Source organism: Sesamum indicum, linkage group LG6 (assembly GCF_026168435.1).
Source record: "Sesamum indicum cultivar Baizhima isolate 11 linkage group LG6, ASM2616843v1, whole genome shotgun sequence".
Taxonomy (NCBI): domain Eukaryota; kingdom Viridiplantae; phylum Streptophyta; class Magnoliopsida; order Lamiales; family Pedaliaceae; genus Sesamum; species Sesamum indicum.
In genome coordinates this window covers 7,082,611-7,102,416 of record NC_142662.1, presented here as the reverse complement: position 1 = coordinate 7,102,416, position 19,806 = coordinate 7,082,611, and the positions used below count along the sequence as shown (strand labels likewise).

The following is a 19,806-nucleotide window of genomic DNA, read 5'->3' as shown; positions in this document are numbered from 1 at the left end:
GCCTGATTATCCGAAAACGGAAGGTTGCTCAAAATATACCAAAATCTGAACCTCCCAACTTCTCAAAAGAATGAGTTTACATCACATCTGCCTGATTAGATATTTGTATCAGATTGATTTTCCCAGCACTAGATTTGATAGTAATGAAATTATACAAAATCCAGCGCGTAATTTAATCAGAACTCAATTACGTCTGCATCAGTGGACGCTCGAAAATCACGGGGTCAAGAAATTGAAGTGACTTTGAAACTCCAATAAAATAAAGCAACGCAAGTGACAACGGCATTTCTGCGTGCACGGCAGTCGGAGTGCCGGCCTTTAGGGTTTTACTAGTTACATATAGTTTATTCTGAATACACAAAACATATACACCCACCAACTCTCCTTACCCTGCCATCCTGAGACTTGAAGATGGACCAAAACCTTTCTCAACGAAAATGGGAGGCTAAGGTCTCCACAAGGCTAGAGAAAGCCAGGGCAGACCAAATATGGCCTCTCTTTGAGGACTTTTTTGGGCTTCACAGATGGTTCCCGAGCCTTGCCACATGTCATGGCATACATGGTGCTAATGGTGAACCTGGTTGCATTCGTTACTGCTCCGGTTTTGGACTCAAACGAGAACAGAATGCAAACGAGTCAAACCCGGGCCTGAGCTGGTCAAAAGAAAGGCTAGTAGCCCTTAACCGTGCCCAAATGACATTTACTTATGAGATGGTGGATTGTAACATAGGATTCAAGTCCTACGTTTCTACTATTAAAGTTATCCCAGGGGACGGTGGAGCCGTCGTGGAGTGGTGCATCAGCCTTGATCCGGTGGCGGGGTGGGAGCTGCGAGATTTGGTGGCCAAGTATGAACTGGGGCTGCAGCTTATGGTGGAGAAGATGGAGGCTGCCATCTTTGAGTCTTCTTGAATTCTAACAAGAAACTTTGTGGGGAAGTGATAGGATGAAGACAAAATCCCGATAAGTCCTTGTTTTTGTGAATTTCATAGCCCCAAGCCCTGTGTACTAAGTAAGCTTTCTTCCCCCACTCCCCCCCATTTCTCTTTTGTAAATTGTAAGTGTTCTTATGAACAAATTGCTTGTTGGCTACAACTGCTCTATTTCATATCTAAATTTTTTATTGCATCTTTTATTTCATGTAACGTACATACATTATATGTATAAAATATTTTTTAAAATAAAAAATACATTATGTAATTTTTATGCATAATATATGTGTATCGAATGAAATAAAAATATAATAGAATTTATAATAAAAAATCCAATCCATCTTGAGCCGGCGGGTGGAAAGTCATCACATAATATAGAGGAACCAAACGATGGAGTCTGATTTTACTTTGACTAGTCTTTCCTCCACTCCATCACCCCTTTGCCACATTTTCCTTCAATGAAAATGAAGGGAAAATAATAATAATAAACAAAGTTGCTAAATATCATTCAAATATATCTAAATTCTAAATATTCTTATTATTCATTACAATTAAAATAAAATTAGAAGAAAAAATATTTAGTCTATCTTGATTTTAAGAAATTAATAATTGTTTTGAGTGATTAAAGAATCTTGTGTACTTTTTCTCGCTTTGTGGGCACGATAAGTACTGGTGTGGGGTAGAGAATAAATGCTAAGGCATAATAATAATAATAATAATAATAATTCCACTTTTAAGAATCGAAATCAGACTCATCTACTTGCACAAAATAATATGCCCACATGTCTGCTGTAGGTCTGTGCCATTACCACTACTGCCTATTTGCATTCAATTCCGCGTGTGTTTGTGGGGTCGATCCAATCCTAATATTTACTGCTCTTTCATATGCTTTATATTAGGAGATCTTAATTGAAACATCTCAAACTTGTTCTTAAATACTTTAAGAACATCATAATCTTATTAAATATTTGTTTGATTATATTTCAATTAATGAATTTGAAATTATTCGTTATCTAATTCCTAATAACAATTTATTTTTAATTTTTTTTGGATAAGTTTAGACTTAAAGGAATTTTAATTATAATCTTAAACTATATTTTTTCTTGTACATGGATGGATTTTAAATTCTTTTAATACAGAGTTCTTTGAAATTATTTCTCTATATACTTTTTTAAATCAAATTTATTAATCCACATATAGCATAAGGTACGAGAATGTTATCGTAATCATTGAACAAAAAATCATTCGAATTATGTTCAATTTTCTCCAATCAAATCACATGATAAATATATCATACTTGTTAGGGTAAATCACAACAGACTATTATGATATTTGTCATAATTACAAATGTTTCTTTGTTGTTTGAAAAATTACATTAATACCCCGTTGAAATAATCGACCGTCTAACAAGTAGCTCCTACAATTGGTTGTCACGATAAGTTATTTGTTGAATGATCGTTAATATCAGGAGGCATTTGCAATTTTTCAACCAACAAAAAAAATAATCATAATTATGATAAATTTCAAACGAGCTCATCATAATTTATCTTGTCTATCATAATCTAATCAAATTATATGGTTGACTTTTTGGTGCAATTAAATTGAATTTGAATAGGAAATTTTTATACTAATAAGAATTAGATGATTTAATTAATACTTAATTACTTAGAACTCTTTCCTCAAAATATATCAGCCATGAGTCATGAGTAGCTCAATATCCTTTCTCCCATTCAAGCCAAGCCACTACGTTTTCTCTCTCCCAAGAACAGCTGAATGGCAGCGGAAGCCGATGAGCCGAAATGGGAAGGCAAAGCCACAGCCAAGCTACACAAGCCCACACCCCAACAGGTATGGCCTCTCCTAGAGGATTTCTGCAGCTTCCACAACTGGCTCCCAACCATCGACACGTGTTGCAAAGTCGAGGGGGGGCACGCCGGCCTCGTCCGCTACTGCGCCGCCACTCTGCCGCCACCACCGGACGGCGGCGATGGGGTTGTCAAGTGGTGTCACGAAAAGCTGGTAGCTATGGATCCAACCCATAAGTTGTTAAGCTATGAAGTATTGGAGAACAACATGGGGTTTAAGTCGTACAAGTCAACCATAAAAGTAACGGCAATCGAGGGTGGCGATGGTTGCCAGATCGAATGGTCGTTTTTAGCTGATCCAGTTGAAGGTTTGAGTTGCGATGATCTGGTCAATTATCTTGAAATCAGTCTTCAAGGGATGGCGCAGAATATGGAGAAAGCATTGGAGGCCTCTTGATTGCAAAACTATGTTATGAGGGCTATGTATCTATCTTGTAAGGCAACAATCAATTAGAATTATGATATGCGTACTTGCTATGTTGAATGAAATCCAATAATGTTGGAGTTTGGACTGTTTTGAATGTTGATGTTAGGTTTGATTTTGCTGTTTGTATTTACATCTTACAACATTGTGGTCATATCAAATCATATATACTTGTAAAATCCTTTATAACTTGTTGACTATAATAGAAAATTAGCCTTGCCTGTTAGCTCTTTATTGAACTGAATACTGGTTTAATATAGACATTTTTTTAAACCTTACTGCATTCCCACTTCCAGCTTTACTGAAAATACGTCAAATCTTGGCATAATGATGATCAATATTGGGCCCTTGACATTTTTTACGGACAACACAAAAAAATGTAAATGGGTCACTAGGCTGGATATCCAGCCCCAATGTCTGATGCTAAATAAGACCTTAATACAATACAATATTTTGCTAAGTTTTTCAAAACATGATTGATTTACTGATAAATAGGTATGAATTTAATTAATCTGTTTTTTAGACTATTAATTACTGAAAAATATGGGGTTATAACATAATACATTCATACAAACACGTTGTAAATTTGTACTGGTGAAAGATTAGACCAAGTTAAGGACGGATTTAGAAATAAAAGTTTGAGGGCAAAAAAATTATACTAATACATTGAGTTCACATTATTGAGGGGTAATTGGAGTAATTAGGGGGGTTGATATATAAAAAAGGTAAAGTTTAATTATAATGTTTTAAACAATTACAATTCTTGGGGGCTGAAGAAAAGGAGAAAGCAAGGTGGGTAAAAGGAATTTGTTGACCTAAAGCTTTGGGCTTCTTAGGGAGCTTCTTTTTGCAGGCTTTTTAACGAATTGGGCTTCCCATTGAGTTGGGCAGTATTGGCCCATTAGCATACGACGTCGCGCTCTTTTAACCAAACTAATTTACATCAAAACTAAATTTATCACGCGTCGTAGAATTTCCTCCCTCCTCCACTCCCCTTATAACTCCTACTTGTTGAACTAAACCCCCTTTTTCCTGCCTCGCCGCACCGCCGTTTCTCCCCTCCTAGAGTCGGCGCATTATCGCCGAGAACCCGAGGTGCGCTGAAGTGCACCACAGCGTAGGGAGCATGGCGAAAGAGAGTGGAGGTTCACACCAAAAGAATAAGAAGAAGAACGACGAGAGCAACGAGCAGGGGCACAAGTCTCATAGGACTCGGAAATCCGGAGCTTCGGCGAAGAAGAAATCAAAGTCCAAGCCGAATTCGAACGAAGGTCTCACACAGGAGCAGAAGAAGCTCAATAATCCTAAGGTATTAGTTGGAGAGAATGTACTCTGCTCTATGCTTCTACTTTGATGAATTGTTGTATGTATTTATTTTCGGATGGATATATCTTCATTTTTTGGATAGTAATTTGCGCATAGCATGGAGTTTGCTGTCACGCGTATAGGTTTTCTCAGTTTGCATTTGTTTTGTTTGACTATGTAACTTGATGTTAAATAGAGCTCGCGAATATCAATTTGATGTAGTTCTGATTTATACAAGTTGTGGCTTGTTTTATGCCTATAGTTTTCTATAGGAATTTTCTGCTTACAGCTTCTGTGAACTCAATTATGTTTCGATGGTGGAGGTCTCAAGGTTCTAGTGTAGCATGCATGCAGTATCCTTTACATTGAGTATTATGCACCAGGTGCTAGGTCAGCTGCGCTAGCATGATGAGAATTGCTCCATATTAGTGTGCTTTACTGAAGTAGGCGGCCCCTCTTGATGCTTAACAAACTTAAGAGAAACTTGTGTTTCTGGGATTTCATTCATTATTTTTGTATATTATGGAGAAGTTTCCTTTGGTACCTAGCAACAATTGTAGCTCATCCTAGCAATATATTGTACTTTCAGTTAATTAGTGAATATTTTCAGTGATATGCTTGACTATCTGTTTATGTTAGGCATTTGCATTCACTTCCACTGTGAAAGCTAAGCGACTGCAATCACGAGCCACAGAGAAGGAGCAGAAAAGGCTTCATGTCCCCAAGATTGATCGCACTACAGGAGAACCTGCTCCTTTTGTTGTTGTAGTTCAGGGACCTCCACAGGTTTGTGCAAATGAGGTTCTAGTACTCCTCTGAAATGTATATATGCTGCATTAGATCTTCTGATCTAACATTGGACATTTTCCATTGTATTTTAGGTGGGAAAGTCATTGCTGATTAAGTGCTTAGTAAAACATTACACGAAGCACAATTTACCTGAAGTTCGCGGACCAATTACTATCGTATCAGGTTGAGTTTGCTTGTCATTTCTTCAGTAGAACCTTTTCTTATTGCCATATGTTTGGAAAAAGGAGATATAGATCAATGTGCAAGTGAGAGCCATACATTTCTGTTGTATGTTTGCTGAGACATAGCTCTATAAAAAGACTTAAGGGGACTGTGGACTTGTAGAATTTCTTGTGTTTGGGTGCACTTGTTTTATGATGAGTAATTGATTGATTTATGATTCAGGCAAGCAAAGGCGACTGCAGTTTGTGGAGTGTCCAAATGATATCAATGGGATGATAGATTGTGCTAAGTTTGCTGATTTAGCTTTGCTCCTCATTGATGGAAGCTATGGCTTTGAAATGGTGAGCTTCTATCATTACCCTCTTTCTTTCTGTTACAACCTCCTGAGCATTCAGGACATCTGAATATTATGTTTTGTCATTCGTTAGAGTTCGATTTGTCCAGTTACCGAAATCACTTAAGCTGATGAATTACTTGATAAGGAAAGCACATATAAAGAAAGTGGAGCTCTATGAGGATGCTGTTAGGATGCAAAAAAATGTATGTTGGTGATCTGACTCTGTTATTCATCTGGAGCAATAGGATTGTCCTTGGCTAACTACAGTAACTCCTGTTATGTAAGGATAAACAAGCTTATAGGATTCCGTCCACTGAACTATACCTCATTTTCTTTGCTTTTTTTCTAAATCTAAAATGTTCATGGTAAAGTACACGTGTTCATTATCTTTCTTGTACTGTTTTGCTGACTATCTTTATGTAAGTTTTTCTGATCTATGACTATGCCATTTTTTTGTTATAAATCCACTGAAGCAATTTTGGCTATTTTGATATCAGTGCTCTAATATGTTTGCAGGAAACGTTTGAATTCCTCAACATATTGCAAAATCATGGATTTCCTAGAGTAATGGGTGTTCTTACACATCTAGACAAATTCAAGGATGTAAAGAAACTCAAGAAAACAAAACAACGACTCAAGCACCGATTCTGGACTGAGATTTATGATGGTGCCAAATTATTTTATTTATCTGGCCTTATTCATGGAAAGTAAGTGTGTAGCTGTTTCTTTAATGTTTTTCAATGACTGGCATCTTAAATAGCTTTGCATTGGCTTGATTGTGGACAGGTACACAAAGCGTGAAGTACATAATCTAGCAAGGTTTATTTCTGTGATGAAATTCCCCCCTTTATCTTGGAGAACTTCTCATCCTTATATCTTAGTAGATCGATTTGAAGATGTTACACCCCCGGAGAAGGTGCACATGAATAGTAAATGTGACAGAAATGTTACCTTGTATGGTTATTTGCGCGGCTGTAATTTGAAGAAGGGAACAAAGGTACATAATGTGAATCAGTTTCTTTCAGATTGATGTTTTAATGTTGCTTATTGGTTGCAGGTGAGTTTAACTCTAACTTCCAGCTGGAGTAGTATGTTTTGTATGACTTAGTAAGAAAAGCCGACAAAATTTATGTTGTTTAGTTTTCCTTGATTGTTGTAGGGCAGGGCACTTTATGCTCTATTTATTCCTTTGAATAACTAAAGAAATGTGTATTATACATTTTGTTATCTGGATTACTGGCTGTTTGGGTAGAAAACCTTATCACCTATAATTTTCTCAGTTGACATGTATGGAACACTATTTGTTGTAGAGTTAATCTTGAATTTGTCAAGGTATTGTTCCTGTGGTTCCAATATTTTTGTGCCTAGTGATGACTGGAATACTCCTGATATTGTTTATTATACATTTCTATTGCTTCTCTGTTAAGTAACTTTCTGCCTCCAAATTTACGACTGTTGGTATGTATGGTTTCCGAGCCTATTATTTTTCTTTTTTTCTTTTTTTTTGTTGTTATATAGTTCTGTATTTTACTAAGTCACAGCATAAAACAGGCACATATTGCTGGAGTGGGCGATTATCCTTTGTCTGGAATTATGGCTCTGCCTGATCCTTGCCCTTTGCCGTCAGCTGCCAAAAAGAAAGGATTGCGTGATAAGGAAAAGCTATTTTATGCACCTATGTCCGGACTAGGGGATCTCCTTTATGATAAGGATGCTGTCTATATAAATATAAATGATCACTTTGTGCAGTTCTCGAAAGATGACGGAACTAATTCAGAGGGGATACACAAAGGTTATCTTTTCCGTGCTTTAATTATTGTTATTATTGGAGTGTTTACAGATTTTGGATCATTCTAATTTATTCTTTTATGCCTATGCCATCAATCTCGAATCAGTTGTTACTATACCTTACCAACACAATGCCCCTTTTTCTAAAATGATTTATCTGCTTCCGAAAGTTCTCCCTCAAGTCAAATGATGTGATTCCAGGAACTCCCTCCCCGCCGTGTGTGTGCATGTGTGTGTGCACTATGATGATCCTGTGGAAAACTATGCTTATTGTGATTAGATTATAATGGAATGATGGGCCAAGGTGGAGAGTCAAGCATCTAATTGCACTTAGCTACTTCCATTTTTTGTCTTCTCTTATTCTCCGCTAAAATGTGGTGCCTTTGTCTGGCAGGAAAACAACGTGATGTTGGTGTCGAATTGGTTAAATCATTGCAGAAGACAAAATATTCCGTCGATGAGAAGTTGGAAAAGAGTTTCATAACACTTTTTGGAAAGAAACCTAATTCATCATCTGAAGCTCCATCTGGTTCAGTTAATGCTCATGAACTGGCAAATCAGGAAGTACCTTTAGAGCCTGTGGAGCATTATCAACCTGAGATAAAAGATGAAGATGGTGAATCAGATGAAGATAGTGATACTGAGGATGAAGATGGTCTGGAATCCTCAGATGGAGAAAAAATTCTTAAAAGAAAATCATCTTCAGGAATTATGGATGATAGTTCTGATGAGGAAACCAACTATGCATCAGAGCAACAGCCTCAAACACAATCCAACTTTAAGGAGCAGATTGATTTCCATGAGGGAAGGGTGAGGAGGAAAGCTGTTTTTGAGAATGAAATGGATATTGACAATCTGAAGGTAATTCTTCTGCAATTATCTCATATATACACGCTTTCCTTTCATGTTGCTTTTCTTGTTAACTTTGAAATGGGATGAATGGGCAAGCGTAGGAGTTGGCACCAAAGGAGAGAATAAAAAGATTGAAGCATTCCATGGAATCTTAGCCTCCTTTTTCAGACATAACAGTATTTCAAATGCATCACGTACTCAGGCATTGCTCTTTAGCATAGAGCACACTAGCGTACAAGTACATGTAGGAGCTCTAAAAGGATTGATAGCAGATTAAGTTAACTGGTGATGTGGAACTAAATAACATATGAAGTCAAAGATATCATTTCATCAAATGGCATCTAACTGCATTTTCATTTGTGGTATCTGTCTTCTAATTAAGTAAGATCATATGATGCATAATCTGATGTACAACAATAATGTGCAAACTGTAGAAATGTTATGTTTGGTTTTGTTTTCTGAGTGTTTTGGAGATAGAGAGAGAGAAAAATGAGATAAATAAGTATGTGTTGGAGATAGAGTGTATGTTTGGATTTGTTTTTAGAGGTAGTTTAAAATGTTTTAAAATAAGTGGTGTAGGTTTGATGTTGGGATTTGGGAGACAAAAATCACTGTTCATTTTCAAATTGTATCTCTTTTATATATAAATATGTATATATATAAATGTTGTATGCTTAATGTTGTATTTTGGGAGACAAAAATCAATGTTCATTGTCAAATCTCTTTTATATTATATTTATATATATATATAAGTGTGTGTATATATATTATACATAGAAAGTTCAAAAACAAAAAAAAGAAACACACAGATAAGGTGTTAAAAAATGTAGGCAAACATTGAGTGTGTTTTGTCTTGTCTCCGGAATTGCCCAAAATGAAACCAAACATAGTGAACTGGAAGTCACTGAGCGCAGTTTTATAGCAGGATGAAGCTTAATAGAGGCATGCTTTGTTTGTTCAAGCAAACCAGGAAGTTGGTTGTAGTAGAAGATTAACATACATGATGAGACTGTCTTTGGGCACTCCTGTAAAATTCTCCAATGTATTTCATGTCTAGCTTGAGTGGAGAACTGAGATGCATGCAGTGAATCTTCGAATTTAACACCTAGCAAGTGATCAACAGTAAAGCAAGTGTTGGATTCTAGTGCATCTTAAATTTTGTAAATTTCCGTGCTGTCCTGTCCCCGTGTCTTGTCTTGTGGTATTTTTTTGGGTCATTGCTACCATTTGTATCATCTATAGTTTTTATTTCTTAGCTGCAATATGATATTAAACCTTTAAATGCAGGATTCTGATGAAGATGATGAGAATGATGAGGATTCAAGTGATGGTGATGAAACAGAAAATGGTGGTGATGAACATGCATCTACTCGTTCTGATTCTTCAACAGATGATGGAGAAGGTAATGGTGTGTTTGTCTTCAGATTTTACTAAATGACTAAAATGATGGATTTGTGGCATTTAAATATATGTTATTTGAGAAGGAGTCATTTATTTTCTCTGTCTCTCCATTCCCTTCTTTCTCTGCTATCAAAATGATCCTAGTGTTTCAGAAAATAAAATTGCCATGTTCCTCATAAGTTGAGGTTGTTCTGGCAGATGATGAGATGGGAAATGTTTCGAAATGGAAGGAATCCTTGGCCGAACGAACTTCCTCAAGACAGAACATTAACCTTATGCAACTTGTATATGGTAAACCTTCATCAAAGACTTCCAATGAGATGAATGAGTCCAGTGACGAGGAAAGCGAGGATGATGAGTTCTTTAAGCCTAAAGGCGAAGGAAGCAAGGTTAGCCCTTATATGACCCCTTGAGTCTCTCTCTCTTTATCAAATCGGGGACTTCCTATATTAATCTGTTGCTGAGCTTTTGTGTCATAACTGTGAAGTGCAGACATCAAAGGAAGGAGTAAATGGCAATGATGTGGACCTTGATGACTGCTCGAAATTCTTAAAGAGAAGTCAGAAGGATTGGAGGAATGAAGATTTAATTGCAAGTATTCGTGATCGTTTTGTGACTGGAGACTGGTCAAAGGCATCCTTGAGAAATCAACTCTCTGAAGTTACGGCTGCTGATAATGATGACGATGATGCAGTCTTTGGTGAATTTGAAGACTTGGAAACAGGTCAGAAGTATGAGATCCATCAGGCAGGTGATAGTGGTGATACCTGCATGAATGATGACTTGGCTGCAGAGGACCGAAGACTGAAAAAACTGGCTCTTCGTGCAAAATTTGATGCTCAATATCCTTTGACAGTCTACTTACTTTCCATTTAGTTCTGTAGTATAACCTTCTGAGACTGCATGTGAACTAACTAGGTTGCATTCATGCTGCAAAAACCTAGATTGCTTGCAGTCACACTTTGAATGCTTCTTATTATGAGTGAACTTAAAGATTTGTTAGCATGTGTTGCTTTTTGCTGGCATGATTTGGTTTTCGAAGTTTGGCTGAGATGAGTGCCTCGTCTGGAAAGCTTGCTGGCTTACCACTGGATTTATTAGTATTGATGATAATAGTGATATGCCATATTGCTACTTTCCATGGTATCCAATAGATATAACCTGGAAAATCTGTGTGTCCTTAATTCTCGTTTACGTATGATGGTTCAGAATTTCCTGATGAAGATGATGATGACACCAAGTCAAGTCGTGGCCAAAGCAATGGAAGTGGGTTCTTCACCAAGGTAATATCTCTGGTCCTAACTTCTATGAGCTATGTCAAAGCCCAAAGAGTTACTTATTCTCTGCATTCCTGTAGTTAAAGGAGGAGATTGAACTCCGGAAACAAGTAAACATTGCTGAACTTAATGAACTTGATGAAGTCACTCGCATTGAGGTAGAAGGTTACAGAACTGGGACTTATCTTAGACTTGAAATCCATGATGTGCCGTTTGAAATGGTTGAAAATTTTGATCCTTGTCACCCTCTTCTTGTTGGTGGACTTGCATTGGGGGAGGAAAACGTTGGATATATGCAGGTGAGGAACTATGCTTATAAGGTTTTAGTTTAAGTTTTTCAATTTATATGAAATTCAATGACTAGTTCACTGCTCGTGTACAAACCATTCCTTTTTATCTCTGAAGGTACGGCTGAAGCGGCATAGATGGCACAAGAAAGTACTGAAGACTAGAGACCCAATAATTGTTTCTATTGGATGGAGACGTTATCAAACTGTTCCGATATATGCCATTGAGGACCGTAATGGGCGACATCGCATGCTTAAATACACTCCTGAACATATGCATTGTCTTGCAATGTTTTGGGGGCCACTTGCTCCTCCTCATACTGGGGTGGTTGCTGTCCAGAATTTATCAAATAATCAGGTAAATCAAATCGTCCTTTGCTGCTTATGGTGAAAGAACTGAACTCTGTTATTGTTGGAAAGAACAGTTAGAGCTGTGGTATTGTGTTGCCAAATTGGAGCATTTTAATTCCACTTCCTCTCCACAAACTATAAATGGGAAAGTAAGGAATCAGGAAAATAAAATTTTGGCAGAATTTCAGTTTATCTATATTTCAAGAACACTGATAAGAGCTGTCAAAATATTTGTCATTCTTATTGCTAGCCAAATGTTGATTCTGTTTCACATTAAGTGAATTCAATTTTTGGATAGCATTTCTAGCTTTGGTCCTTAACTTCTCCAGTCACTGTGGTGTTCCTAATCTTTTTGTTGGAGTATTGTGATCTACCCTTACCATTATATCTACTTTGTCCTCTTTGAAAATAGGACATGTTTTTATCGAAATCTACACAATACATTGGAAATACAAATGCCCCCACCCCGAGGACATGTTTTTCTTTTTTCTTTTCTTTTTTCTAAAAGACTTAATCTACACGCTTCATTGGAAGTGCAAATTCCCCCACCCCCACCGCAAAAGAAGCAGGACATATCCTTTAATTGCTGGCGTAAAAGATTTACAAGTTTATTGATTGTTGGGTTTCAGTTCACACTTTCAGTTTGGGATGTTAATTCTTATTCCATTTTCCATGTCCAATTGCTTTTGATTTGTATCAGGCATCATTTAGGATTACAGCTACTGCGACTGTCCTCGAGTTCAACCATGCTGCAAGGATAGTGAAGAAGATCAAGCTAGTTGGTTATGCCTGTAAAATCTTCAAGAAAACTGCGTTTATTGAGGATATGTTCACTTCAGATCTTGAAATAGCAAGGTTTGAAGGCGCAGCTATACGAACTGTTAGTGGAATCCGTGGGCAAGTGAAAAAGGTACTTTTCTTACCAGAGCATCAACCCAAGAAATCAACCCCCATTCTGGTTCTAAAGCTTTCTTTCTGGTGCACGTTTTTGTTCCTCTTTTATAATCTTTGTTTTTGTGTCAATTTCTTATACACGTCACTTGTTATCACACTTGTATTGACTTTAAAACTTCTGTTGAGGTTTACAGTGATTGTTTGGTCGGATGTTAGTTGCATTTGTTGATTGTTTAAGCTGTTTGTTCACAGCTTTGGCATGTAGCCTGCTAGTTTTAGTTGTTATAGTTGTAATCAGGAAGAAAGATCAAGAGTATTTTCCCTCCTTTTTCCCATTGACTAACTTCTATGAATAGTCTTTCCATCTTTTTACATTATGACTTTCCAACATTTTCATTCTGGTAGGTGCCTCATTAATCAAACTTACATGAAAACTTAGCAAGCTTATCTTTTAGATTTAATCTGCTTGTGTGCTAGCCAGAAAACGAAGTTTGGTATTATGTAAAATACTGGCTACTTGAATAGCATAATTCAGAACAGGAGCTACAGGGGGGAGCAGGACCAGTCTGCTGTATTTCACTTGAATATGGTATTAAAATATACAGAATTGTGCATCTGCAATGTGCTCAATAGCTTAGGCTTCAGATGAAACAGTTTCTGTTTTGGACCATGGAGGCCTTCTCTTTCTGCAACACATGTGCTAATGTACACAAAATCCAGGGTTATCTATTTCATGCTGCTTTATACCATTACCTTCTGCTGGTTGGACGTTACAATTCATTTTATGCTTCGAGTACATAAACTTGCAGGTGTATTGGTCTAGGTGTTATTGTCACCTTTGTCTATTTGTATTTCCTTTTGCTGATTAAATTCATTAAGCTGTGGTTGGAAATGAGTTATGAATGTGGCTGGGAGTTGAGTAACTTGAGTTTAGGGAAATGGTGGTAATGGGAAGGGTAGCAAAAGAAATAGGAAAATAGTTACCATGTCTGTGTTTTTCAAAAAATGTGAATATAGCTGTAGATGGAGTTTATGTTGGCTGTTTATTGCATTATCTTATGCTCACATGCTCTTAACCTTATACTTTGATATTGCACTCTTTTAGAAGCAATTATTTTGTTCTTTAGGCTGCAAAGGAAGAGGTTGCTAACAAGTCAAAGAAGAAGGGTGGGCATGCGAAAGAAGGCATTGCTAGATGCACCTTTGAGGATAAAATTAAGAAGGGCGACATTGTATTCTTGCGTGCTTGGACTCAGGTTGATGTTCCTTGCTTTTACAACCCCCTGACAACAGCCTTGCAGCCACGTGACGAGACTTGGCTGGGAATGAAAACAGTTTCTGAACTAAGGAGGGAACAAAACCTTCCAGTGCCAGTCAACAAGGATTCACTTTACAGGGTGAGAACATCCTACTATAGCTCTTTTCCATCCCTTCCCCCTCAAGAAATAAATAGTATTTAAAGTAGTAAATAAATTGATTTTTTCACTTATTTGTGTATCTTCTTACCATTCATTTTCGTTTTTCTTTGCCTAAAGCCTATCGAGAGGAAGCCAAGAAAGTTCAATCCATTGGTTATCCCCAAGTCGTTACAGGCAGCTCTACCATTTGCATCAAAACCCAAGAACATACCTCATCGAAGACGACCATTACTTGAAAATAGGAGAGCTGTAGTCATGGAGCCTCATGAACGAAAAGTGCATGCTCTTGTTCAACACCTTCAACTCATTAGAAATGAGAAGGTAATTACTGGAACAATTTCAGAGAAGAATTTTTCTGTGTCACGTGACTAGTTAATAGACTTTGATAGTCCATGTTGCTAGTGGTATAGTGTGCACATATTGCATAATTGTTCTGCAATATGATTTATTGTTGTTTCTTTTGGATTATTAAAATTTTGCTGGAAGAACTTTTGGTTGTGGCTCTCTGGGTGCTTCTTACTGGCGGCATGGCATTTGTCAATCAAGAAAATATTGTTCCAGTTCCAGTTTCTCCGGCTTCAATTCTAGCCTCTTAGCTTTTCCAATCATTCTCAGCCATAGTAAATTGTGGTCAGCTGACCCTTGGAATTTTGTTTTTGTAGATGAAAAAACGGAAACTGAAAGAAGAGGCGAAGAGGAAGGCACAGGAAGCAGAGCGTTCAAAGGAAGAGCAACTTTCCAAAAAGAGACAGAGAGAGGAACGGCGTGGAAGATACATAGAACAGGAAAAACTAAAGAAGAAAATCCGCAGAAATACAGACTAGTGTTCTTGTACCAGCATTTGGTGGTGCACCAGGCATATGATATCGGCTTTTGCTGCATTCAGCATACGGTATGTTGTAAATCCTCGTATCAACCTGTGGAAATCCATGCTTCCCAAATGTTAATTTGGGCAAGTGCTGCCTCCATCTACACCATACTAACAGGCAGATGCAACATTAATGTGGCCCCTCATCCAAATTCGTTGTGCTGCAGAGTACACGTTACGACAGCCAAAGTGGAAACAGCAGGCACTGAAAACATATCAAGCCTCTTTGTTGTATGTGGGTTGCAGATAGTGGTAAGCCGGCATGCGGAGAGTGCAAATCTCTGTTCTAAGGTTCTGAGTCTGGATATGTAATGGATGGTTGGGCCCAAATTTTGTTTTGAGGTTTGCTTGGTTTGGCTCTAAAGTCTAAACCTATGGAGTTGCGATTCAATGCACTCCCAAATACAAGTCAAAATATCTTGTAAGAGTATTTGCATATTTGATTTCAGAAAAGCTACAGCTGACAGCTTTGGTTTTTCGGGACTGCATTCTTTTTCTGCTTGCAAGGTTAATAACTGATTTTTGTTTAATTTTCTATTAAAGATCCATGATTTCCTGATCTTTACTGGCAAAGATGAATTCTTATCTCAGAGGGTTCTGAATTCCAAGTCCTAGAGCCAAGACTTTCTTAACCAGCAGCGGTTTCTGTCATATTGTTTAATACTTTTTTCCTTGCTTCTCTGTTTTCAATTTAAAAGCTACATCTATGTTGGATTCACCGTGTTAATACGAAACTAACATTCTCGGTCGTCACAAATAAATTCGGTTTATGCCTTAATAAGAGTGACTATTTCCATGAGGGCCAAAATTGCAATAGAAAGCTAAGTGCGCCATAAGACAACATAAAGCTAAATAAGAATAAATTGTTAAAGAGTAGCGTACACAAATCCCGACATAAAGCAAAAATGATGATCGAATAGGAGATATCTCACTTTCAGAAGATATTTTCCAGAAGCAAAAATTTTATGCTAGTTTAGTTTTTCTTCTTTTTTTTTTTTTGTTTTTTTTTCTTTCTGTTCAATGTGCTAATCACAAGAGCTCTAGTTTGTTGCAACAAACAGAAGTTTCCACTATATACATATTACATATTACCCTCCTGCAAATTGAATTTTCAGCTGAAAATCATCCATCACGATGAAACCCACCTTGATCATGCCCAACCTAATTCTTCATCTCAGAAATAACTATTGGCATTTTCATGACAGTGAGCAGTTAGTCGCTTCTCCATCCAATCAATGATATCCTGAGCAATCTCCTCTCGCTCAGGCTCAAAGAGAAGATCATGCAAAAAACCCTCATAAAGCTTGATGTCCTTAAACTTGGATGGTGCCTCATTGTATAAATCCTGAGAAGCCAATGGATCGGTTACTCTATCAGCGGTCCCATGAAGGACAAAAAATGGGACTGTAATGGACTGGAATTTGCGTGTCAAAAACGCGGTAATGCGCAGAATTTCATGTCCAGTTCGGACTCTTATGGGTCCAGTGTAGACCAATGGGTCCGAGTACTTGGCCAAGAGGGCTGCAGGATCTCTGGAGACTGGAATACCCCGTTTGTTAGCACCTTTGAATTGGAACCTTGGAACCACCATTGAGAATATTGGGGCCACAGCCTACAAACAGAAGTAAGTTTTTCATGCAGCAGATAAACCTACAACTAATAGCAATCTTTTTTTACCTTTTCTTTTTTTGAAAGGAGAACAATGAGAACCAGGAAAATTAAGTAGAAAATTTAGAAGTCCTCCAGAGTGGCTCAACAGATTTGTTCAATACTGACTGAATGGATTACTTCAAGACCTTAATATGAATCAGGAGCGTTAACTTACACCAACAATAGGATGGGCTGGTTTGACGCGCAAAGCAGGTGAAGTCAATATTATTCCCTCCAACATTTCTTCTATATGGGGATATGAAGCAGCCTATTCAGATCACCGCAATTCCAACATAGTAAGAAGGATAGTGCAAATATGTAAAAGACAAGCATATGAATGTAGAAGGAAAAATCATCCGAGACTGGGAAATAGTTCTTGCAAAAGTATACCTTCAACACCACCGCCCCTCCAGTTGAATGACCAAATAGGAAGCATGGTACACCTGGATTATCTACTCTGACTTTTTCCAGAAAAGCCGCCTTTAAAAATAACAGTATCAATCAAACAAACATTATATATTTCCTAGAGAAAACAGTAGGGGAAAGGAAATCATGGCACAAGAAGCCAGATGAGCACGAGCCCAAAAATAAGCTAAACTTACAGTGTCTGCAACAACATGATCCAGTGAAGGTACATATCCATGCAATCCATCACTTCCGCCATGACCTACAGGAGGAAAACATCAGTCACTAGTAGCAACTTTTAGCTATAATGGTGGCAGAATTTAACAATCATCAGCACTTTCAAGTCTAAGAACCAATAATTTTTTCAAAAGAAATATAATAATTGTTGAATTGTCAACTAATAGGAGAAGGGGATTAGAGTTAAAAAATCTTGCGTGACAAGTAGTTCAGTATATCCAAATATTTTGACAAACAAAGATCTAGCTAAGTCCATAAGCAGGATAACTGCAAGATAAAACAAGAGCAACCACCACACAGCAACAACTAGGTTTTATTAAAGCCATTTTTGCTGAAAATATTTCCAAAAACCGGTAATTGCAAAATGATACTCCTTGATCTTATTCCTTGCACCTTAATTGCTTGATGCTACAGGGACTCTCATAGGACCAGTAAATTAATAAAGCAAAAATCAGAGAAAAACAAGACTTGCTGTATTCTAATTTCATGAGTTCCAATGAGCACAGTTGCTAATGTATTCCAAAAAAAAAAATCATCAGAAACATAGCTCAGGCACTTACCTATCCAATCCATCGCATATACCCCAAAGTTGCAGGAGATTAGTTGTTTAGCAAAATGAGAATAACGTCCACTGGGAGCAAAAATTAGAATGATAATTGTTATGACCATAGATTAGCAACAGTTACCTTTATACAAGAAACATGTAAAAAATGAAAACTTAAGTCAATATGACACCTGTGTTCATTAAGCCCATGTATGATAATCAGAATACCCCTGAAACAGAAGAGCTCTAGTGAGAAAACATTACATGTAAAAGAAAGGCTATTGCTTATGATTGAGAAACTTCATGGTATACATATTACATATAAGGATAAACTGCAAGAAGTAAGAGACAGGCCAACATCTTATTCCTTTCTTCTAGATGAATCCTGATGTTACATTTATATTACAAGAACAAGTGTTAAAATGGTAAGACAGGGTTAACAGCATGCAACCTTCCCCAAGATTCATTGCAATTGATGATCGAAGCATATCTAAGAACCTAGAACTTTTTACTGCAGGTTATTATAGCAAATGTTCACATGCATAGGAAAATGACACAGAAATCACAAGAGAAACCAAATGAATATCAAGAGAACGATGTTGCATGCTTGACATCACAAATATTCACATTGCAGAAAGAATCTTGACTGTTGAAAGTCAGCAGTGCTTAAGCAGTAGCACAACTTGCAGTTTGACAGCGGTACCAAATCTTTCATCACCTTTCATGGTAAAAAACATGAGGTTCTAACTAGGCACTGACTGCTCAAGTTTTTCTGTACACTAATAACAGTTTCACATGCATGCATCTCAATGTATTATCATCTTACATACATAAAATACTGCATCAAGTACAAGTAGGTGGATAAACCATGTCCTAACCACTTTGTTCCACTACTATGTCAAAAGCTGTATACTAAATTGATAATGCACTACTTGAACAACCTCGCTAAATCTCCAACGTTTTTTGGAAGCTCAATGACATGGTTATTACTAAAAGTAAGAGAAGGATTTTCTCATAAACATGACATACACACATATTACTCTATAACAATCAACTAAAACCAGCTCACTAATATCAAGTAAACAGAGACTGCAACTTTTTAACTTTTGACCAACAGTTGCCACAATTTTTTTTTTTTTTAGGAACAGATTCCACAATTTTGATACTGCAGAACTTTCAAATATAGTTCTAAATCGTTATACTGTTTAATTTATAAAATAAAATTTCTTATAGTCATTAAAGAAACATCAGATTAAAGGTCACAAAAACCGACATAATATCTGCACACTGCGCCAAATTTCATTCGTAATTGTGGAAATAAACAGCGAAATTAGGCAATCCAATCATCGGTACAACTGAAACCAAAAATTCTCAATTTCACCGTTACGAAAGCATCAAGTTAACAGAAAACGAACAGAACATACTTCAATTCGCCGGAGACCGGGAACCACGACCGGCAAAACAGAGCATTCCGTTTTACACCAAAAAACAACGACGTCGTCCACTTGCACCTGCGGTCATCCTCGGTCACCATCTCTATTGCCTCCGCTAAAGCCCTACGCCTCATCGTATCCTCTTCATCTCTCTGGATACTGAATTTTCGCCGCCTCACAGAAGACGACTGCGTTTTGGGGGACGAAGGCGGTGAGGCGGTAGAGGAAAACCGGTGGCGGCGGGGAAGGACTATCAGGATCCAGACAAAAAAGGAATATATTAAGACGAGACTTTTGCGGAAGGTCTCGTAGGATAGAATTGACTGGCGGAGATTTCTGAAGACCGGTATTATACGGCCGCTCGCACCGGATGTTAGCTCCTCCACCCGCACCACCGCCGCTGCCTCCATCCCTCTCGCCCTCTCCGGGGTAAAATATACGATTGCTTCTGTACGTACGTTATACCAAAACGGAAAAAGGGATGCACAGACAGAAAAATGGGCGAAGGTCTAGAGGGAGAGAAAAGGTGGAAGATTAACGCGTCAGCGGGGAATTTATAACGAAAA

The 19,806-nt window shown here is 37.5% G+C and overlaps 4 protein-coding genes across 5 annotated transcripts; 3 read left to right on the top strand and 1 right to left on the bottom strand.

The window, feature by feature from the left end:
- The first annotated feature begins 133 nt into the window (after positions 1-133).
- Positions 134-1,095, top strand: LOC105164725 (lachrymatory-factor synthase). Its single transcript, XM_011083460.3, has one exon. The coding sequence runs from the start codon at positions 412-414 to the stop codon at positions 910-912; it is 501 nt and encodes a 166-aa protein (XP_011081762.1). The 5' UTR covers positions 134-411; the 3' UTR covers positions 913-1,095.
- A 1,524-nt stretch (positions 1,096-2,619) lies between these two features.
- On the top strand, positions 2,620-3,304 carry LOC105164727 (uncharacterized). Its single transcript, XM_011083467.3, has one exon. It carries the CDS (start codon positions 2,706-2,708, stop codon positions 3,192-3,194), a length of 489 nt encoding a protein of 162 aa, XP_011081769.1. The 5' UTR covers positions 2,620-2,705; the 3' UTR covers positions 3,195-3,304.
- Positions 3,305-4,183: 879 nt separating this feature from the next.
- Positions 4,184-15,449, top strand: LOC105164729 (P-loop containing nucleoside triphosphate hydrolases superfamily protein). 2 transcript variants are annotated; one of them, XR_848051.3, is made up of 19 exons: positions 4,184-4,530; positions 5,166-5,312; positions 5,408-5,498; positions 5,721-5,839; positions 6,352-6,542; positions 6,622-6,832; positions 7,387-7,627; positions 8,018-8,484; positions 9,763-9,877; positions 10,075-10,265; positions 10,369-10,718; positions 11,072-11,159; positions 11,234-11,452; positions 11,559-11,798; positions 12,492-12,701; positions 13,813-14,082; positions 14,221-14,424; positions 14,766-14,995; positions 15,139-15,449. XR_848051.3 is itself a non-coding variant. In XM_011083468.3 (18 exons), exons 1-18 carry the CDS (start codon positions 4,348-4,350, stop codon positions 14,925-14,927), a joined length of 3,699 nt encoding a protein of 1,232 aa, XP_011081770.1. In that variant the 5' UTR covers positions 4,184-4,347; the 3' UTR covers positions 14,928-15,449. The 2 variants fall into 2 exon arrangements, 1 of the variants encoding a protein (XP_011081770.1); XM_011083468.3 differs by having other exon boundaries at positions 14,766-15,449.
- Positions 15,450-15,804: 355 nt separating this feature from the next.
- On the bottom strand, positions 15,805-19,806 carry LOC105164730 (alpha/beta-Hydrolases superfamily protein). Its single transcript, XM_011083469.3, has 7 exons — positions 19,232-19,806; positions 17,999-18,037; positions 17,824-17,894; positions 17,224-17,288; positions 17,012-17,101; positions 16,797-16,889; positions 15,805-16,583 (listed from the first exon to the last, which is right to left on the bottom strand). The coding sequence occupies exons 1-7, from the start codon at positions 19,648-19,650 to the stop codon at positions 16,146-16,148; spliced, it is 1,215 nt and encodes a 404-aa protein (XP_011081771.1). The 5' UTR covers positions 19,651-19,806; the 3' UTR covers positions 15,805-16,145.

What these genes read in the sequence shown, in the direction of transcription:
- LOC105164727 (XM_011083467.3), top strand. Translation starts at nt 2,706, where the DNA reads ATGGCAGCGGAAGCCGATGAGCCGAAATGGGAAGGCAAAGCCACAGCC.
- LOC105164730 (XM_011083469.3), bottom strand. Translation starts at nt 19,650, where the DNA reads ATGGAGGCAGCGGCGGTGGTGCGGGTGGAGGAGCTAACATCCGGTGCG. An exon ending in CATGGGCTTAATGAACACAG is followed by an intron (nt 17,895 to 17,998) that starts GTGTCATATTGA and finishes TTTTGCTCCCAG; the next exon opens with TGGACGTTATTCTCATTTTG. An exon ending in ATCATGTTGTTGCAGACACT is followed by an intron (nt 17,102 to 17,223) that starts GTAAGTTTAGCT and finishes TTATTTTTAAAG; the next exon opens with GCGGCTTTTCTGGAAAAAGT.
- LOC105164725 (XM_011083460.3), top strand. Translation starts at nt 412, where the DNA reads ATGGACCAAAACCTTTCTCAACGAAAATGGGAGGCTAAGGTCTCCACA.
- LOC105164729 (XM_011083468.3), top strand. Translation starts at nt 4,348, where the DNA reads ATGGCGAAAGAGAGTGGAGGTTCACACCAAAAGAATAAGAAGAAGAAC. An exon ending in ATTTGAAGAAGGGAACAAAG is followed by an intron (nt 6,833 to 7,386) that starts GTACATAATGTG and finishes AGCATAAAACAG; the next exon opens with GCACATATTGCTGGAGTGGG. An exon ending in CGTGCAAAATTTGATGCTCA is followed by an intron (nt 10,719 to 11,071) that starts ATATCCTTTGAC and finishes ATTCTCGTTTAC; the next exon opens with GTATGATGGTTCAGAATTTC.